Here is a 20,873-nt window from a genome sequence, read left to right as displayed (position 1 = left end):
ATACAATTTTTTTACCTTCAGACTTCTTTTTATATTAGTTGGTAGTGAGTTTTACCTTACAAATGATGCTTTTTAACTCTATTTTAATTAAAAAATATTTAATAAGATTAATTGTTAAATTATAACTCTCTTTTTTTTTTGCATACGTTGCTACAATATCTAATGAAATTTTATTTTGCTTTTATAACTAAAAGATATCAATGTAGTTTGTGTACAGAAGTTCTCATAATCACCATTAAATTTTCATAAGTCAAGTAGCGACGACAGCGAATTTAATTTGCCAGTTGTATTTTAATTGTTGCCGTATTGCGTTCAGTTTTAATACTTGTGATAGCATCTCTTCGAGAATAAGACTTTTAAAATCTTTTATTTTTAGTTTAACTTAACAAAGCTAGCAAAAGTATCGATTTGTGAAAAATATATTACAATATTTTTGTTTTTTATAGCTTTTTTGTAATAGTCGCATACGTATTAAACATATATAAAAGCATATTTATGATAAATACCATACTTACTGCCATATACTACTATTTAAAGTCCTACTAAGAATCAGTTTGTATGCTAAAACAGCCATGTGTATGTTGGTAATAACTAACTATTGAGGATTTGCACAAACCAAAACTATTTATTGAAAACTTTCCCGACAAGTCTAGGTTTTAATTTAAATAACATACTTTGAAACACTCTAAACTAAATTGTTGAATAATACTTTATTAAGTTAAGTATATACCATACAATTTTTTCTATAAGTAAAACCACGCAAAGACAATTAAAAAAACGATTACTTATACTCAAATTCTGAGTATGTAAATAATAAAGTACAACAACACAAAAAAAACGAAAGAGTATAGCTTTTGTTTTAAATTGTTTGAGAAATAAAGCTATTTAATTTAAAATGAGTAAAATTTAGTTAAGATGAAATCCCTGTTCTAGAGTGGCGTCGAGCAATCTTGACTTGAGTATTTCTTCACTCGAGTATTCTGGCAATTTAAGGTAATGGACGCATGTGTTTACAGATGGGAAGCTTCCGTCACCTGCCTCAACCTTTTGAAATAAATAAACAATTAAATATTTTAAAGCTTTTTTGTTATTTATACTAAGAAGTTATTTATAATTTTACAACCAAAACGATTTATTTAGTCTAAGTTCAAGTTTTTTTGTGTATTAGAAAAAAAAAAAATCAGCCTTTTTCTTTTACAAGAGTACTAAAACTCAACAAACTTTTCTAACGACTGTAAGAGGCGGATTGAGATTACAGAGGCCACCAGGGGGCAGTGATGAACATCCAGTTGTAAATTGAAGGAATTTTTTGCGTTGTGCCGCGTTCAGATCACACAGCACATTGACCAGTTTCAAAAATCCAGAACTGTTTTTTTGGTTATGCTTTTCTAACAGTTTATTTTTATATTATTGCAATACTTAAGCTATATTGGTAAAACAACTTTATGAATTATCAAAAATAAAATATTATTACAATGCAAGAAATGCTTGCAACAAATTAGTAGGCAATGAAACCTCTGCTTTGTAAATCCTAATTTAACTTCTGTGTGATTAATTATATCTTCTTTAGTCCACTGGGGACTTTGCTCTCCACACAGAACAGATACAAGCTCACCCGGCTGGTATGCCGTCAAAAATGATGGGGAAAGAATTTTGGAAAATCCCTCTGTAAAATTAGCTCGTTACAATAACTATTATAATAAGTGTTATAAAGTATCAGGTGGATTATTCTGAAAACTAAAAACAGTATGTATAATGAATTAAAAAACTTAATTGAAGCATTTAGCCTTATTGAGCTTTGTTAGAATTGTTAATTCATACGTATTTCTTAATTGATAAAATTTAACACTTTACTTTTTCCTCAGTTTCAAGCCTTTAAAAAAGTTAAAGGCTTTCAAGCAAAATCATAACCTACCAGTAATTTTGTTATACTTATACTTAGTATTTTTCAGTTAGATTAAAACATTTGTCTGTAATTGTAATAATTTAATTTACAAAAATAATTTATATTACAAATTAATAAAAACTAATGTAAACAATTTGGCTATATTTTAAAAAGTTGAGACAATTTGTAAAAAAATTGTTTCAAACCTAAGCTTTAAAACGTTAATTTTAATAAATTAGGTCATTTTAAAGAAAACACCTGATTTTTTAACATAATTATAAAAGATTTTTATAACAATAATATATTTTAACGTCATATGTAAATACTGCTAGTTTTTAATTTGTCAAACTTAAGAATATTTTTGGAATTTAAATGAACTTAACACACATACATTAAAGCTTATTTTTCATTTTGTAATATAAAATTAAAACTCATAACAATAATAAAAACAAAACTAAAAAACAAAATATACTTTCAATTTATAAACAATTAAAATATGATGATTTTTTTGTTTTGCAAAATTACAAGAACTTTTTGTACACTTGAGTCTTATTTAATAAACAATTAAGTATAACTAAAATTTTAAGATACTTAAAAATAAAATAAAAGCTTTATAGTTGACTATTTTTTAAATAAATGTATTAATAAATTTGATGTACATGTTATTCAATACACTATTAATTTCAATCAGGACCAAATCAAATCCAAAAGTACAAGCTACAAATAATATTGAAGCACATACAAAAACTTTATTTTTATTTAAAAATGTTAAAAAGAAAAATTTGTTATATTTTTAATAAACTAAGGGCGACTAAATCTCACGGAAGGGCATCAGTTGAACAAAGAAATCAGGTTCAAAATTAAACTTTATTAACTTTTGGCAACTTGCTAACGAAATATATTTTAGATAATTCAAAAAAGTCGAAACTACGTAAACGCAATATGCTATAAATTCCTCTGATATTTTTATCTTATAAACTCGTTGAACAAAGTAATTGCGATTTAAGCTTATAAATATCACATACATTATTTATTTCAAGTATGTATAAAAGTCTAAGCCTGAACTAAAAAGTTAGATAACTAAGTATTTTATCAATGTACAAGTTTATCTAGGATTTGATCAACTCTGAATTTTATAACCGAAACTGTTTACAAAAGAAATAAAACCCAGAAAAGACACAATTAATTTAAATTTTGTAGACAGAAACTAAACAGATGAAAACTTATTTGGACGCGAATTGATCGGATGTTGGTATTCAAATAGAAACAACTTGAATGGCAAATAACTCAGATCGGAATCAATCAGGTAGGAATTTACTTGGTGAGAAATGATCAAGTGATCAAATTGAACACTAATTGGAACTTATTTTCTCTGGAAGACTTAACTGCTGTACCGTTAAAACTACGATATAAAAGTTGGTTCATTCTTATGGGTTTCAATATTCTACCACCTTACTGTCCACAAAGAAGTTAAAAAACTAGGAAAAAAAATCAAGTTTCAAATAGAATTTTACAGTGCAATAAAAGCTAGTGCAGCTTAAAAAATTTAAATATAGAACTTTGAATTGTTTTAATATAAATATTTATACCGTTTAGAATTTTACTGCATATTGCAACTTATGTGGAGAAATGTAACTTAATGGAGATTTGACAAGCCAAAAAAAAAAAATATATATAACACTAAAACATATTAAAATTACAAAATTTGAAACTTATCTCAATCATAGAATGTGTTTTATATGTGACTTAACTTTTTATTAGATTCAAATAAAAACTGACTTTTCATCGCTAAGACTTGACGTTCAATTCCTTTTCTTAACATGAAATCAACAGTCAAGTTAACGTAGTCTTCTGCATTTTCCATTGTTACATCACAGTCACTTCCTTCACACAGCGGATAACTTTCAAATCCAAACACATTGCTACAGGGGATAAACTCCATACTCAAGCACAAGTCTTCAACTTTACATTTGCTTTGTTCCAATTCAAGTTGGTTGATTAAACCTAACTTTTCTTCTTTACTCAAAGTTTTGTTGCTACTAATTTCGTTCTTCGCGTTAAATAACATTTTTATTTCCGAAAAAAGATTGTATCTGTTAGACAAATTTTATTTTTTCAAATGCTCAAACAGCTTTAAAAATAATAATAAAAAACAAATTACCTTACTGGGTCAAGAATCTTTAGATCGTTCATGTTTAATAAGCTACTCCCATCGTTTTTGTTCAAATGTATCTGTATTTAAAGTGTAAGGAACATTGTAAAGTTGTTTTACCTTAAATTGTTTTTTTATTATGATAGTAGAAACAAAAATTAAACGCTATGCATGTATATGCAAGATGCACATTTGAAAACAACAAAATGTAAAACTAAACTAAAAAATATATAACTTTCTTAGGATGGTTAACACTTTTAGTGGTAAATAGTTTAATACAAACTAACCCCATTGCAAAGAATTTTAACAAATGCATTCGACATAGGTAGATCAATCAAACGTTCATCCTAAATAATTTTCATTACTTGTACACATAAAAGATTTTATTAAAACAAAATTAAGTACAGCAAAATATATGTGAAGTTTAAATAGATTATAAATGAAGTTATTTATTATATAAGAAGTTTATAAGTTAAAACTAGGAAGTTTAATAATTATTTTACTGCATCAATTTCAATGAACTTTTTTAATTTATAATCAAGTAACTTTACCTGCAAACATTTTGCAATGAGAGATCCAAAAAATTCAAAATAATCTATAATCTTGTTATATTTCTCTTCATCTATCAGTGGCAATGGAGCTGGAAATAAACCACAGCTTTGTCGTATATATGCACTTTTTTCATCCTGTAATTAAATCAATTAAATATAATTTCAAATATTTTTGCTGATTATGATGGTTTAAAGGGAAAATTTTTGCAAAACACAAGTCATAAAAGTATCAAAAAAAAATTTCTTTAAACTTTTCCAAAAACGAATAACAAAGTATAAATCATTTGTATCACAGTTGCGCTGTAATATATGACACAGTTTACTTTAAATTTTAACTAGCTTGAAATAGTAAACTTAAATTACTTCTGTGTGAATTGAAACTTGTTTAAGTAATTTTTCAACAATTTATGAGAAGAAATAAAACTTGAACTTAATAATATTAAGATTAGTTTAAATAATAGTACTTCAGATAATCTTTAGAACAATAATGTTTTTTGATACCAAACAATTTTGAAGTTAAAAAATAGTGATGTTAAAACAAAATTATAAACTAATTTTAAAATTATATTAATGTCTAAATAAAAAGTGGCTTCAATTAATATTTTTTTATTCATATAATTATTTTTTAAGCTAAAACTATTCTGCAAGTCTTAAATGAAGGTCTAAAATGTTTACCTATTAATAAATTCATTAAGTTTATATAAAATATTCAACATATAAAAGTTAAAACTATTTGAAAAAGCATTTTTTTAGACCAGGGTTTCCCAATTTTTTTTTAAAGCCCTTTTTATAGAAAATTAAAAAGCTTTGGCCCCCTCCGACAATATTTACCAAAAAAATACCATTTAAAAAGCCTTATAAGACTTTCTTTGCTCTTCATCATCAACTCTAGAATATCTAGTGTAAGTTTCAAATTATAACCTTATGGCCCCCATGTGTCCTCTTTGCTGCTTATGGTCCCCTAGATTTCTGTAAAGGCCCCCAAGTAGGCCCATTTTGGAAAACCCTGATCTAGACTAAAAAATACTGAAATAAATTTGTAATACAGTTTCATAATTCTTTGTAAACCATTAAAAACTACATCATTTCATATATTCGCAGTGTAACATTTCTAATCTTTACAGTAGGTTTACTAAAGAAAAAATCAAAAATTACCTGTGTGTTTTCTTTATCATCAAATATCCACATTTTTGTTTGTTTCTGTTGTAGCTTTGCGGCTACAAGCGCATAAAACTCAAGAGTTGGTCCCAAACCGGTACCTTCTTCATTTAGGAATTCCACCTTGAAATACATAAATTAACACAAACTATCAGTGTAACAAACAATAAATCAAACCAGACTTGACACATTACTTCTATTTTTACATGTTTTACAAAGAATTTTGTGTTTATACGAATTTAAAGTCTAACTTCCAAAATAGATTTCCTGCTGGCATGTATGTTAATTGTGTTCAAAGCCCACGTGAAAAATTCATCTTCATTTCGGGGAATTTTGACTCTTTCATGTCTCAATCTTCCCAGCTGAATGAGATCGTCACTCGATGATGCCACCGCGGCTGCCAGTAATGATGACGTCATATTTCTATTTCCAGGCAACCCCGCCAAAGCAGCAAGTCCACCGGGTACATTCGCAAAAAAATTATCCAAGTTCGTTTGCATCCAGACAATTGACCTGTTTGAAGAAAAGTATTATAACATACGGTAGCATTTATTTAATAATTTATATATGTATGTTTAAAACATTTATTTATATTTTTTAACAGCAAATTCTTTGAAGTTAAACAAAAATCAAAGAACAATAAGTTTATATGCCTAAACGAAATAGTCCGCACTTATAAAACTGCTTGTAGCGAGAAGGAAGCTACAAGCTTTTTCTATTTAGATTTTTATATCACGCTTTGGTAACTTTTATTACAGATACTTTAAAATAAGATTTTTGACATGATAGTTTACGCAAGTGTAGAAACGTTGTATTACAAATAATTTATATCAAATGTGTCTTGTAAACTTAAGGTAACTACGAACCGCTTTAAAAATTTTAAACTAACATGTAGATTGATAGTAGTTTGCGATAAAAAAGGTAGCATTTGGTTACTATAATAACATATCAGGTATTTGATACCCTACTCTTGTAAGCACAAAGAGTTTGGTAAGAATTTATGCTTGAGGAAGTAAAAAGATATTAGTTGGTTCTGCCTGCGCTTGCTTACGAGTATCTAATACTATTAAACGGCTTTATTTGCTGAATAATACAAAACCACGTGTTTATTCTAAAATTTTATAAGTAAAAACACGTATACTTTAATTTTAACATACTAAACGAAAAAGTTGAAGTAAAAAAAACTTTTAGTAAAAACAGCAGCTCATAAATCAGAAGTTTGAACTATTAAACGCGTTTTCATTTCATTTTTTATAGTACCTTTACAGGTGTCGTCTACTAATTAACTGTTATCACACGATAAGTTTTAATACTAGAAACTAAAACTTCTATCTAGTGTATTTAGTACAAAAAAGCATTATCAAAACACTTAAAAACAAATATTCAAATTAGTATCAACTTGTTTAAGCTTAACTCACTTAACAACATTAGTAAAATTATGACAAAAAACTATTCTTGTCTTTCCTATGAATAATAAACTTATCTAAAGATGTTTTATGGCTTACTTGAACAATTATTACTCAATAAAATTAAAAAATGTATGTAATATACTAGGTGAAACTTAATAAATGTTTAGTTTATTATAACTTTTAAAAATTATGTAGACCTAAAACTCGTTCATCTTTTTAAACATTTAGCTATTTCGAAGTATATTAAATATTTAAAACCTGGTCTTAAACTTTTTTTAAAATACAATAAGTTAACTAAAAATAGCCATAGTTACCTAGTCACGCCAAAAGCAGTTGAGTTGATAAATTTGTTTCTTGTTTCGAACGGAAATAAGAACGGACATTGAGTAACTACTCTTTGGCACCATTCAGGTATGCTCTGACACGTCATGCTAATAAAGTCCTGTTATTTAAATAAAACTTATTAATACTGTTTTACATTCTTTAAATAATAAAAAACATTATGTACATTTATTTTACGTTTGCAAACAAAAAAATTTTAATAAATATGAAATAAAGTACATATGTAATAATCAATCAACAAATATTTAAATTATTTAAAAATAAAGGAAATTTTTATTTTAAGTTAATGTATGACTCTGTTAATCAATAAACAGAAAAAAATATATTCTATTCAAATTAAAAAAAAAGTAAAAATAAAGAACACTATAATAATTACTTCAATTTGTTGATCTAATTTCGCATTGATTTTCTTGCAAATGAACTCTTCTTTAATTTTATCTTTATCTTCAGTCATTTCATACAAAAATTTTAGTAACAAAAGGACATTATTGATGCTTGTTACTTCATTATCTTTTTCAGGGCAATTTTTTATAATGATGTTAGTATTCTGTAAAGTATATAAATTAATTGTATTTACAGAAAAATCTTAAAATACTAAAACTATACCTCCTCATTTAAAGAATTTGAATTTTGAACTTTTGTTTGGAAAGAAGTGTTTTCTTCGAAATGTAATCTAAATATTAAAAAGATATGAAAATTATGAACTAATATTTATACTCTCAAATAAAATAAAGTAAAAACAAAAATTAACTTATCCATAACTGATAACTGTTTTTTTGTTTAAAAAAGTTTAAATATATGTAACTACAAAAAGTTCTATTTTAAACCTTATTAAAGGCCAAACAGACAAAAAAAAGAACACTTAAAAAATGTTTAACTTTATTATTATTTTAAAATAAACTGGTAGCAGTTATTTATGATACAAAACTGAACTTTTTTAGTTGTCTGTTCAATTTGATAAAAAACTTAAAACTTTTATACTTTAAAATTTGCTTAAAAATCATTAAAATTTTTTCACTAAAACATACACTTTGTGAGGTTTTGAAGAAACATATATAAACTTACGTATAGGTAGGATCCCAGAGCTTGCTTAATTTATCAGTCTTATAAACTCCAGAAGATTTTAAATAAAGGTCTTGAATGCATTTGAACAATGTTGAAGAGCCACAATTGTTTAGTTCAACCTTTTCATTAGAATTTGGCATTGAAATAAAAATTTTAAAGTTTTTCTTGACGTTTTTATGCTTTAAAATTTGTAATTTGGCTAATGACATACGAGTTTCTAGCTCCTTTGAACCTGTAGAAGTATTAAAAATATTTAAAGGTTTATTATAATTAAACATTTAAATTATAAGAAATACAATAATATTAGTTTTAATAAGAGTTTTGAATAGTATTTGAACCTTTTTCAAAAACTTTAAGGAATTTATATAAAATAAAATATTAAACAAGAAAAACTTTAGAACTTAGATGAAAAATTTCACAAATAAATCCTATGATCTTTAATCATATTTCAAAAAAAATAGTTTTTCTGTCAAAAACTAACCGGGAGAAGGAATGTTGAAATCAACAGTTTGTTGCAGGTTTAATCTACCTGGTCTGGGATCAAAAGCAGGCAGCAAGTCGTCTAACTTCCTAACCACCACGTTATTCGAATCTTCCTTGGACTGGTTGTTCATCTTGAACGACATAGGGTGATGGTGCGGCTCCCCTGACAGAAACGAAGTCATTTTCATCACCAGTTCATGCTCCATCAATCTCAAATCTTCCTCTTCATCGAAATCGTCATCTTCTAAATCTTCATCGAATTCTTCCTCGTCTCCCTTTTTAATAAAAGTAAATAAAATATTAAAAAATGTTATAAGTGATTCGGTTGGACTAAACATCAACTGTTAGGTTATTTGAACTAAATAATGGTGTTGCAGTATTCACGCGACAAATTTATCTAAAAGCGAATGTTGTTAACTATTTTTCACAGTTTTCATAACGTGCTTCCAGTATTAAAAAAACAAACAGTTTTATTTTTAGGAGTTATTATTCATTTCAATAAAGTAGTGTTTTACTTACTTGAAAAACGTTTCATTAACTAGTTTCGAAAATCGAGAAAACGTCTACATCGCGAAGTTGATGTTAGTATTTTATATAACTTTACGATTGTTAATACTTTTTATAGATTTTATTTGTGTAGTGATTTAATAGTTTCTTTCTTCAGAACTAAGAATAATAACTGGAAATAAAGTAAATTGCATTTATTCAAAGTGTGTTTTATTTATAACTTAGGAAATAGTTTTGTAACTTATTACTGTTAGCATATTAATTACTACTCGTAAGTATAGCAGTCAGTTAGTAAGTTACTGGAGGCCAGATATCTAATACATAAACATAACTAACATTAATATAACCTATTTGGTTAAAATGGAAGTTTTTTTATGGTCACAATTACAAAGCTAATGTCTCGAATCAAAAGAAAATGTTTAACTTATCTGTAATTATATCATTATGTATAAAATAGAAAATTCACCAGAAAATCTCGTAAGTCGTGCTCATCTTCATTAATTGTATCGTCTTCATAATCACCAAGCATCTGGCTAACCACATTTTGTCCAAGGTCCATTGATTGAAGGTCTGATATCAAAAACCTCAGCATTTCTGCAAAATTACTTCTTCGTTTTTAAATCAATTTTACTATGGAATCCTATTAGCACCAATTCAGTTCAAATACGGGCTACATATAAAAAACTAAAAGATTACGAAAAAGTCATACTTTATAGTTATACTTTAAAAACAATATTAAATACAATAGTAAAAACAATTTTTTCTTTTTCTGGTAATTTTTATTCATCTTTTTGTTAAAAACAAGTGATAAATATTATCTCCTACTGGCCGTTTTTAAAACAAATATGATAGTTTCATTGTAATGCATAGAAAATTAAACTTAATAAAACTTATATAGTAAGCAGATTCTTTATCTATAAACAAAGAAATGTTTTTAACAAAAAGTGCATCTACAACTTTTGTTTTATTTTTTATTAACCTGCTTCTTGCTCGTTGCTAGCAACTAAATGTGGATTGTGAGGCGATGACGTAGAAGAAAATGATGCAGTCAAAGGTGGCAAATTCAATGACGTCATATTCGCAACATTAGATGACATTGTGCATTGTGATGTTGTTGTTGATGATGTAGAAAGGTTTGGGACTGATTGCGCGGTTGTTAGTGCATTTGATACTGATAGATTTTCATAAACATAATTAATGACACAATTGTAACAAAAAAAAACATTTTTTTAAATTACTAATCGTTTTTTAAATTATCAAATCGTTATTTCAATCACATACATAGTTATAGTATCAAATACTGAAAATTTACTTTTTTATTTTATTTGATAACTTAAGTTTAACATCTATACAGGTTCGCCACTCTTTGAGTCAAAAAATCTTCCCTGAGTGGCTAGAAACTTCCATGATTAACCTTAAACTTCCCTGAGTTTCCCTGAGTTTTACCAAACCCTTAATTTTTTTTTTGTTTCTGGCGCAATTACTAGTACCTCATGCTCATTTTTCTTCTTTAATAATAAGAGGAAGGTAGTACGTGTATGCTTCTGCATTAGATTGTAGCAGCCTAACAGATCTGCTCTGTTTAAGATTGAGAGAATTAACGAAAAAGGGGTTGTTAAAACACTATATATACTACGCAAGAGCGATTACGTATGCTTTATGTCTTGTAGCAGCTAAAAAGCGAATTTAATTTAGTTATTTTTACAGTTTTAGTCTTTTCTTTTGATACTTTTATTCAGTTGTGTGTTAATTAAGTTTTGTTCTTCTATACTTCCCGTAGTAGATTTAGATAATAAATCGCGATCGCCGGCTCCACCTAAGAGTAGCGTAGTAGCGCCAGGCGACCGTGACAAGATGCTTATTAAACTTATGAAAAAAACTGTTTTCAGTAATCAATTGAGATTAAAAAGCAAAATTTGTGCACAAATTTATTAAACTTATTTAAACTTTCAGAAAATGTTCCTATATTAAAAGAAAAAATTGTGATTATGAATTTTAATAATTAAAAAATAAAAGTTTTATGAAAAAAGTTTAAAAAAATTCTTTATTTTCAAAAAAAATAGTTTTACTTTGAATTTTTTAAAGTTCAAAGTAATTTGTAATTGTATAAAGATTAGACTATGAAAGTTTGAAGAAGATTGCTTGAAAAATTTAGGAGGAGATAGAATTCAAATAAAATAGTCTTTTTTCGCTATTTTAGTTTTCCCTTCCCATAGGAAACCTATTATGTGGCCCGACTTTGACTGGACATATCTCAAAAATAATTCAATTTTTTTTAAACGATAAAAATAATCTTGAAGCTTAGAAAAACTCTTTAAAGTAAGACCAACTTGTAAAAAACATGGCTTACTCCCCTATGGCCTTAAATCTCTTTAACTATTTAAAAAAATCATTAAAACTAGAATAAGTATACATATACTTAAATTACCTTTGTATACTTATATGTAATAGTATACATAACATAGTGTTAGTATAAATAAATTCCTGGATCGAAACAAAAACAAAATATCTAACTTATGTTACAAAAATTTACCTTAAACTCAGTCTTAATATTAAAATTTGATTTGTTTAGTTACTTAAATAAAAATTCTAAGTAAAAATTTGGTTTTATTTTAATTTCATTGTTTAAATGCTATTTTCCATGACTGTCACATATCTTTTTAAGATTTATTTAAGCACTGACGAGGTCTTTGACCGAAACTTAGTTTGTAAAATAAATTCTTAAAAGAATAAATTCATTATTTCTCCTCCAGTAATTGAGATCTCTCTATTTGTTTTCTTAAAACAAAAACATATAATACAAAAGTTTATTTTGATTTAAAGTGTTTATTTGAAGAATAACTTGTTATAAACTTACAATATAACCATTGAACAAGATAAACTTGCACCGGTTTTGTGAAGCAGCTGATAACTTAAGACATACAACAAAAAGGGAAACAAACCTACAGTATCAGGCGCGTTTTTTGGAAGTTCGTTTTTGCTAGATATATCTTCAACAACAGAGTTTACGTCGAGTAGCGCGGGCGCTCTGCTTACATTGCTAGTAAGAAATTCATCCATAACAGAGCTAAATTCCTGCGGTGAAGACAAGTTAGGGACGGAAGCCGAAGCTGAGACCTTGAATAAAATTATATATAAAGTAAAACGAAAACACTGAAAATTTAATCCAAATACTTAGGTCAAGTCAAACAGCTGATCAACTAAAAAACTTTATTACTCGTTCTTTTTTTAAAACAAAAAAAAAAGCAATTAAATAACTCACTGGATCAGAAGTTGTTGACATGTTAACTGATGACGTGACAACTTGTGACTGAGTTTCTGGTTGCACCTGATGGCAACTGACACCTGTTGTTCTATCTTTTACCTGTTTACAAATTAAAAATTAAAATACTAAAGATTAACTGGGTATAACATTGTAGCAAACTACAATATTTCTTCTGAATAGTTATTTATTATTCTGCTAGAGTGAATGTTTTTCTCTGGGGGCGAATTTTAACTTTTAGTAAGAGTTTTAGTCATCATCATTTTCTTTAGGAATAAAAAATCAAATTAGATAAATTAAATGTGATCAAAATCTTTTAATAATCAACAAATTTACTTAGTTCCAAACAAAAGTATAAAGCAACTTTGACTTTGTAATTTTAGCTTAGTGAAAGTAGTCAAAATATATTTACAAACTAGTTTTTTGATAATTAAATGAAAAAATGTTTTTAATTTTTTGGAACATAGTAATTAAGTTGATAGTTAATTGATTTTTATCCTATTAAATTTATTTTTGCTATCTATTTGTTTTCCTATATATTTATACATAAAATAATAATGACTAAAATTCTTTCCGAAATTTAGAATTCGTCCCGGTCTTTTGCTACATTTTTTTTCTTAAATGCTTATTTTATAAACTTAAATTTATTAATGAACGCAACAGAAACGTATTTTTCAAGTTTTTGTGCTATCCGCGATTACTTCTTGAACAAGCTTTTGTAGCAATGCAAATTTCATTACTTCATACTTCATGTGATAATTGCTTTCATTTTTTATTTTACAGTAAAGCTTGTATGTTAAAAAACAAATTGAAGAATATCTTTAGTAAGAAAATATTATAAAAGCAGCTAATAATCACTCGTAAATTAAACAGCTTAGTACATATTTAGTTGATATTGAAGGTAATTATTTACGTAATGTTAAGATTACTGGGTAAACAGCTACTAAGAAAATATTTAGTTGTTCCTTACAATGTTATTGCACACTTACGTTGGCTAAAGATTAAGTAAAATATAAGATGAAATAAGACATTTAAAAAGAAGTTGTATTGTATTGAAAATTAGTTTTCCTAGTTGATATGAAATGTATTCATTTACTGCTTAAACATAAACTCTTTAAACAAAACAATTGTTTAACCGTTACTTTCTTTAAGACATTATGCTCGTTGTTATGCAAACGATTTTATTGTATTTTACTTATACAAAATTGAGATGGTATAAAATGATATCATTTTTATCTTGTTAGGTAAAAATATTATTTAAAAAATTTAAACCGACAAAACTAAAAAAGTTAATTAACTAGTTATTGAAACTTTTTTTGTCAAGAAAAACAACTTTTTACCACTATTTATATAAACAGTAAAAAAATGTTATTTTAATAATTTTTGTATCTTACTTTTATGTCACTACAGCTTTGATGCTGAACAGAATCAAGAGAAACGCTCTTTCCTTGTAGTTGTGTGTTTGTAGATGGGTGATCAACACTGCTACTTCGATCCTTGCTTGATTGTAAATCAGATGCATTAAGAGCTTCTGGAGTCCTAAATTGACAATTTCAATCAAAAGCTTTTATATAGCTACAACTGAATTCAAGTTTAAGTAAAGTTTTTCCAGCTTTTTTTATTACTGTTTTAAGTATTAACCTCACTATTTAGTTTTCAAAACCTTATTGATTTCAATACTTCTAAGATTTAGTTAAGAAACTTTGTGTTTCAACCGTAACACTTTTAAATTAAACTACTAGTTTTAGTACTGTTGCTTGTTAAAAACTAAAATATAAAATCCAACTATTTATGAGATAATAGCAACTTACAAGGTTTTAGACTTTAAAGCTTCTGCACTAGGTGATGGTTCGCTCCCGAAGGACAGAAATGAAAATTTTTTATTAGATTGACGAGGAGATGAATCCTACAATGACAATAATAATAAGTTTGAAGATTTGTTATAACTAAGAAAAACAAAAAAAAAAAAAGACACAATTTACCTGGCTACTAAACTCTCCCCATAAATGTTGCACTTTATTTTTCTTTTGTGAGGTCGTTAAGTTTGAGGATAGACTCTTTTTCTTTTCTAGTAAATAAATAATTAGTAAAACACTAAATCTAGTTATTATAAGATATTTTATCTTATCATTGTCTAGTTTATAAATTGTCAAACCATTAAATTTTGTATGTTTTTTTGTTGAAGTTTTCGACTTGACGTTTGTTGCATCTCCACTGCCTTGAAAAGCTGTTACAGTTTACATATAATTTTTTAGTTCAAGTGATTTTTTTTATAATCTAAAGCGTTTGAATATAATTTACTTTTACTACTTCTTACAGAAGCTATGCTGAATAAATAAAAAGTAGTATCTTTTTTGTAAACTTCTGTATTAAACTTCTCATTTGAATTTATTTTTCAAAATATTAAAGCTTATTTAAATGCATATCTAGAAATAAGTAAAATAACTTTAAAGAAGTACTTATATATCAAAAGTAACTTAACTTTAATTTAAAGTATACCACTTAAATAAAAAACAAACATTTTGTATTTTTGTTTTGCATTGCTCTCATCACACTCATCACAGATTTTCCTGCAGAGCTTTCACTTTCCCTCCGATTTCTGCTATTTCTTCTGTCCAAATCCCTCATCTGTTGTTTGCTACTAGGAAACGCGCTTTTTGATAAGAAAGATCTCAGTGTATCAACGCCAGCTCTCTTAGAAAGAAGCTGTTCGGTAATAGATAGTATTTGTATATTATTTAGAACAAAACACTTAAACTTATAAAATAAAGTTCAAAGATAAGAATAATACTAAAGTTGCATAAATATTACACCTGTTCGAGTTTGTTAGATCTCAATGAGGAGCCAGTAGATCGTGAGCTTCTTCTTTCATCTCTGCAATTCTTCTTGCCGATCGTGTACTTTTCATCTGCATCTGAGGCCAACTTAACGTCAAATCTACCCTCTTCCCCCATTCGGTAATTGTTGCTCACTCCACTTACATCCCATTTAACTTCAACCCAACCTGTTTTTTTTTTTTAAGAGAATTTTTAAATGTCATATTTTTTAACAAAATTTAAGAAACAGTAAATTTTCAAAAACATGCTTTAAAGCCTTAAAAAAAGTTAAAGATTAAATAAAACTAGAACAGCAATAATTTAATTGCCATTATAAACCAGTAAATTAAATACCATCAGTGATAGGTTTAGTGATAGTTCCACAGCAGTTTTCACCGCTGTCCTGATTCTTCCACTTCCAGTCTTCTTTGTTCCTCACTACACGTGCGCCTTCTACCATCTGTTTTGAAGCCTGAAAAATATTTTATAGGAGTAGGACTTTTAAAAATCACAGTTTGTTCAATTTAAAACGAGTCAGAAAAATTCTCTGACAAATCAAGCTCTACCAGAGGTTTTTTACTAAAAGCTAATAGCTGCATGAACAAATTTTCATGCACTTTAAATAAACCACTGGTTAAGGAACGGGTGAGAAAATCACGGCTTAACTTTAGCGCGGAGTGAAAGTTTAGCACAGAATTTATTTTGAACGTTTTTTTAGATGCTTATATAATTTTGTACTTTTATGTTTAGAAATATAAAAATGAACTACGTAACATGTAAACTAAAAGTTAACAGGCTTTAAATGTGTTACAAGTTTAAGCTTCAATTAAAAATTCGTGTTTCAATTGTATTTTAATTATTTTAAAACAAACCTTAACATTTTACTAATAAGATAAACGTAAATTTACAAACTTTATAAACTTATTTTACTATACAAATTTTAAAGAAAATATTTTGGAACTTTTACTTTTATATTTTCAACATAAAACTATTTTTGTAAACTTAGCAATCCACACAAGCTCTAGATCAGGGTTTCCCAGCTCATTTACTAAATCGCCCCCATTTCAGTAACTCGAAAAAAAAATCGCCCCCCAAGATTTTACAAAGTAGTTTTTCTTTTGATTACAAACTTTTGAGCTAAAAAAAGTTGTGTTCGAAATGTAATTTAGTCTTGTACTTCTTATGCACGCACTTTTGTGTTCAAAGTAGTTTACAGGGCTTGAGAAAAAAATTTACAGTTATTTTCTTAAAAGCCCAGTAAAGTGTATTAAAATACTTAATTATTAAAAAGCCTTTAGTAATCTGTAATCAATCCTGTTTAAATATGATCTGTTTTGAAACTATTGAAACTTTTAGGTCAGTGGTGGACAACTTTTGTAGTCAGCAATTCATATTTACTAAAAAATATTTTCTATTTTCAACTCGTTAGAAAATGTAATTGCGGGCTGCATGATTTATAAAAATTACAAATAAGAAAATTAAAAAACTTGAGCAAAATTGTAATAAAATGATTTAGTATTATTGTGATGTAGGTAATAATTTTGTTGAATTTAAAACGAAATGAAAGCGTATATCAAAATATTAAATATCAAAAAACTAAATTTTATTTATTTTGCACAAGTAGTTTTCAATTTACTTATCGGGTCGAAATTCGACTGGATCTGAGCCGTACGTTACCCACCTGAAATCTTAACTTAAACCGGACATTTTAATAATATCTCATATAACAAATTTCGGACATTTAGAAGTTAATACTAAGTAACTTATTTAAGCCGCACAAAATACTTAAATTACTTTATAAATAGGCTTTTTTTAAATATCTATACCAGAGATTAAAAAACTATAAAAGAATTAACAGTTTATTTTACACGTAATGAAATAAATATTAAAACATTATTTCTGATCTAGTTAAAGGAAGTTTGACCGACTGGTTGATTATCTCACATGAAAAGTGGTTTCATCAACAGCTTCAGTTAATGCAGTAAATTGACTAATTTCAATGCTAAGATATATTGTAAGCAAGTTAGTTGTAAAGTTAAAATCTAATTTTTAACTTTTTAAACTATTTGTTTCGTAGTAGAATACCATAAAATAGCATTTGACTTGGAATAATCTTTAGGGAACTAAACCTTAATTCTAACAATTTTTTTTCTTTATTTATATTCAAAAAAAAAATCCAATGTTTTACAGCTAATTCCGTGAACAGAAAGTAATCAATTAAAAAAAACTTTTAACTACGTTTAAAATTTGTTTTGTAACTATAGCAGTCTTTTTGATAGCTTATTTAATTCTGTTTAAAAAGTTTTTTTTCTAGCTATTAGCCTACAATAATTTAACAGAGGAAAATAGTGAAAAACTAAAAGCTAGTGTTAAAGTATTAAAATAAACTAAGTATATTCTAATTGCTAATATATATTGAATTAAGATAAAACAAAAAACAGTTGTATAAATAATTTAAAACTCCTTATATTATAATAAACTTTTGAACAATAATAAATCAAGTTAGAAAATAAAATTGTGTTTAAGAAACTTTTTAATGAAAAAGAAGAAGTCATTTCAAATAAAGACCTCAAATTTATACTCTTTTAAAACCAAAAAAATCTTTTTAGAAAAAAAAAAACTTTAATGGTTGTCAAAATATTACAATCAGATAATAGTTTTCTAGTGATATAAATTGTATACAGATTAAACTAGTAATAACAAAAACCTGTCAAATAAAGGTCTTTCAAACAAATATTTTAATAACTATGCTATAAAAACTTTTAGTGTAATGTAAAACAACGAATATCAACTACAAAATTAACCAGGTCAAAATAAAATTATTAAAATCTTTAAAACATAAACCATTTAATAAATATAGTAGACTTCCGCTTGAGTTCGCACTTTGAAAAAAATCAAAAAGTGCACAATCAAAAAATTATTACCATATTTTTTTTACAAAATGACAAATTTCAATATGTTATATGCAATGATGTTATAAATAAACATGAAATCCACTAAAACATAAAACAAACTTTCATAAAAAAAAAGATCTATATAAGCTATTAAATATTATATATTTTTTGTTTTATTAATATTTAGTTAGTAATAGACTTTTCAAAAAAACTAGAAATATCATGAGGTGATAGTTAGTAATAAATAACATAGATTTTTACAAACCATTTATAACCCCAAATAACATATATGTCAGGTTATAAAATAGTGAGAGGGATTCCAATCGTCTATGATATATGTAATTGTTAAATATGGAAATAAATAAATGAAAATATAGTATTTACTTGAAAGTAGGAGTCATAAGTACTAGATTTTTTTTTTGATAAATAAAATAAACTTTTTTGTTTAAGTTTTACCTCAGGGTCAAATAATTAATAGCAAGCTAAAAATAGTAATTTAGCAAGAAAAAAAGTAAAAATCTTATGACAACCCAAAATTTTAAAATCGCCCCCTTACTAGTTATCGCCCACCCTTTCGCCTCCTTACTAATTATCGCCCCCCAAAATACTAAAATCGCCCTCAGGGGGGCGATATCGCCCACTTTGGGAAACCCTGCTCTAGATTCTTAAAACTTTCCGATAAGCCTATGATAAGGTTAAATTTTAAGCGTAAGGTTTAAACAAAAGGTGAGAAACATAAATTCGAAGAAGTAGTTGTAAACAATTTACATTTGTTTTTTAAAAGCTCTGATAGTTTGAAAGCTTATAGAAAATATACTTAACTCATTTTTAAAATACATATAGCTTTAAATATCATAATACATAAAGATGTTAAGTTCCTCTTTTTATATGCACGCATCTCGAATACTTTTCTATGTGTTTTAAAAACTATATATAGACTAATACAAGGGTAATAAACTTAATTCAACAATTTTTCTATCCGTTTAGCTTTTAATTATTTCTATTGTTTCAAAGCTATAAGAAACAGCTTAATTTAAGTGCTACTAGGTATACTTTATTTAGAATCTTATTGAAACGATAATTTTAAAAGAGTTTGAACTTATTTTCGCATTTATTAGTTTGTTAATTTAATAGTTATAAAGTAATTAAAGATCATTTAAACGTACACTTTACTACATATAAAATTAGCCCGTGCTAAAGTGACGCCGTGCAAAAGTGACAACGTGCCTAAGTGTCACACCGTACTAAATAAACGACCCGTGCTAAAGTGACGATGTTCTTTTCTTACTACTACCCACACTAATAAACTTTTAGTTTTCCAACGTGTCAAATATAAAAACTTTTTATGCCATTAACTAAAGAATCAAAACATGAAAACAAACTAACAACTTTTTTCATATGCTTCCTTGTTTTGAACACATTGTTTATATCGCTACAAGCTCCACTTATTTTTCCGTAAATTTCAAAACCACAAACGCTTATATAACTCATTTTATTACTAGAATTCTTTCCGAGTTGCTGCAATCTGAACATCCTCCATCCTTTGTCAGTATGCTTTTCCAGTTCTTTGTGTTGTGGAATGTTCCATGTATGAGTAGAACTGTAAAAATCCTAGATAATTTTAAAGGGTGACCAAATTTTTCTTCAAACAAATTAAGTCTTTAGAAACAAATGAATTGATCTCATTTAACATTGGTTCTAAATTGTAAGCAACTTACTAACAAGTCTAATTTTTTATAGTTTATTTAGTTATAGATTACTTTAAAAAATTTTTGTTTTATAAATCCAAATATTTCTAAAAAATAAATATGTTTAGTCATTGTGTTTTTATCTTCAAAATATACAAAACTTATTTATTGATATCTTTTAAAAATTGAAAATTAATAAAAACAAATTGCTTAATAAAGTAAACTGATATATTTTATTTATAGTAAATCAAAAGTTAAAAATATAACATTTTAAATATCAAATATTTAGTCATACACTTGATATTAGGTAAAACTATATACTTCGTTGAGGCTTACCAAAAACATTTTAAAGTATATAAACAAGGTAACTTAATCAAACGCTTATGTAGCATAACATTAAAAATTACTACCCAGGTTCGTTAAGGGAACAATCATCATTGTGCACAATAAGGTCAAACCACTTTATTCCATCGACACTCGCTTGCAAGCACCAGTTCCTTAATGCAGACTTGCTGTAGCCCCTAGCATGCCTCAGAGTGTACGCAGTTGGATATATCCACATACCTGAGTTTATATAACTTATAAAATACCGTTTTATGCAAAAACTAATACTAGACTGAACGAAGAGAAACAACAACTCTCACAACATTCGAAAACTAAT

The 20,873-nt window shown here is 26.7% G+C and overlaps 1 protein-coding gene across 2 annotated transcripts in view; it reads right to left on the bottom strand.

Annotated features, from left to right (window-relative positions):
* Positions 1 to 697: 697 nt before the first annotated feature.
* The window catches only part of LOC145833888 (E3 ubiquitin-protein ligase HECTD1-like), a 38,600-nt gene continuing 18,424 nt past the window's right edge, over positions 698 to 20,873 (bottom strand). For both annotated transcript variants that reach the window (XM_082941134.1, XM_082941135.1), the window contains exons 25-51: positions 20,623 to 20,776; positions 19,911 to 20,124; positions 15,985 to 16,102; positions 15,628 to 15,818; positions 15,334 to 15,520; positions 14,970 to 15,041; positions 14,797 to 14,882; positions 14,626 to 14,720; positions 14,209 to 14,353; positions 12,815 to 12,916; positions 12,495 to 12,669; positions 10,532 to 10,723; positions 10,019 to 10,146; positions 9,044 to 9,320; positions 8,563 to 8,794; positions 8,104 to 8,170; positions 7,874 to 8,044; positions 7,470 to 7,597; positions 5,998 to 6,259; positions 5,744 to 5,869; positions 4,589 to 4,723; positions 4,325 to 4,384; positions 4,047 to 4,117; positions 3,665 to 3,978; positions 1,516 to 1,666; positions 1,222 to 1,366; positions 698 to 1,044 (exon numbers count right to left, since the gene is read on the bottom strand). In XM_082941134.1, the coding sequence (XP_082797260.1) occupies positions 907 to 1,044; positions 1,222 to 1,366; positions 1,516 to 1,666; positions 3,665 to 3,978; positions 4,047 to 4,117; positions 4,325 to 4,384; positions 4,589 to 4,723; positions 5,744 to 5,869; positions 5,998 to 6,259; positions 7,470 to 7,597; positions 7,874 to 8,044; positions 8,104 to 8,170; positions 8,563 to 8,794; positions 9,044 to 9,320; positions 10,019 to 10,146; positions 10,532 to 10,723; positions 12,495 to 12,669; positions 12,815 to 12,916; positions 14,209 to 14,353; positions 14,626 to 14,720; positions 14,797 to 14,882; positions 14,970 to 15,041; positions 15,334 to 15,520; positions 15,628 to 15,818; positions 15,985 to 16,102; positions 19,911 to 20,124; positions 20,623 to 20,776 (4,136 nt within the window). In that variant the 3' untranslated portion in view covers positions 698 to 906. The remainder of the gene's footprint in view (positions 1,045 to 1,221; positions 1,367 to 1,515; positions 1,667 to 3,664; positions 3,979 to 4,046; positions 4,118 to 4,324; positions 4,385 to 4,588; positions 4,724 to 5,743; positions 5,870 to 5,997; positions 6,260 to 7,469; positions 7,598 to 7,873; positions 8,045 to 8,103; positions 8,171 to 8,562; positions 8,795 to 9,043; positions 9,321 to 10,018; positions 10,147 to 10,531; positions 10,724 to 12,494; positions 12,670 to 12,814; positions 12,917 to 14,208; positions 14,354 to 14,625; positions 14,721 to 14,796; positions 14,883 to 14,969; positions 15,042 to 15,333; positions 15,521 to 15,627; positions 15,819 to 15,984; positions 16,103 to 19,910; positions 20,125 to 20,622; positions 20,777 to 20,873) is intronic.

The sequence above is a fragment of the Thalia democratica genome, chromosome 4 (assembly GCF_965202585.1).
Source record: "Thalia democratica chromosome 4, ktThaDemo2.hap1.1, whole genome shotgun sequence".
NCBI classification, from domain to species: domain Eukaryota; kingdom Metazoa; phylum Chordata; class Thaliacea; order Salpida; family Salpidae; genus Thalia; species Thalia democratica.
Note: the sequence above shows the minus strand (reverse complement) of the source record. Positions and strands in the feature narration are given on the sequence as shown.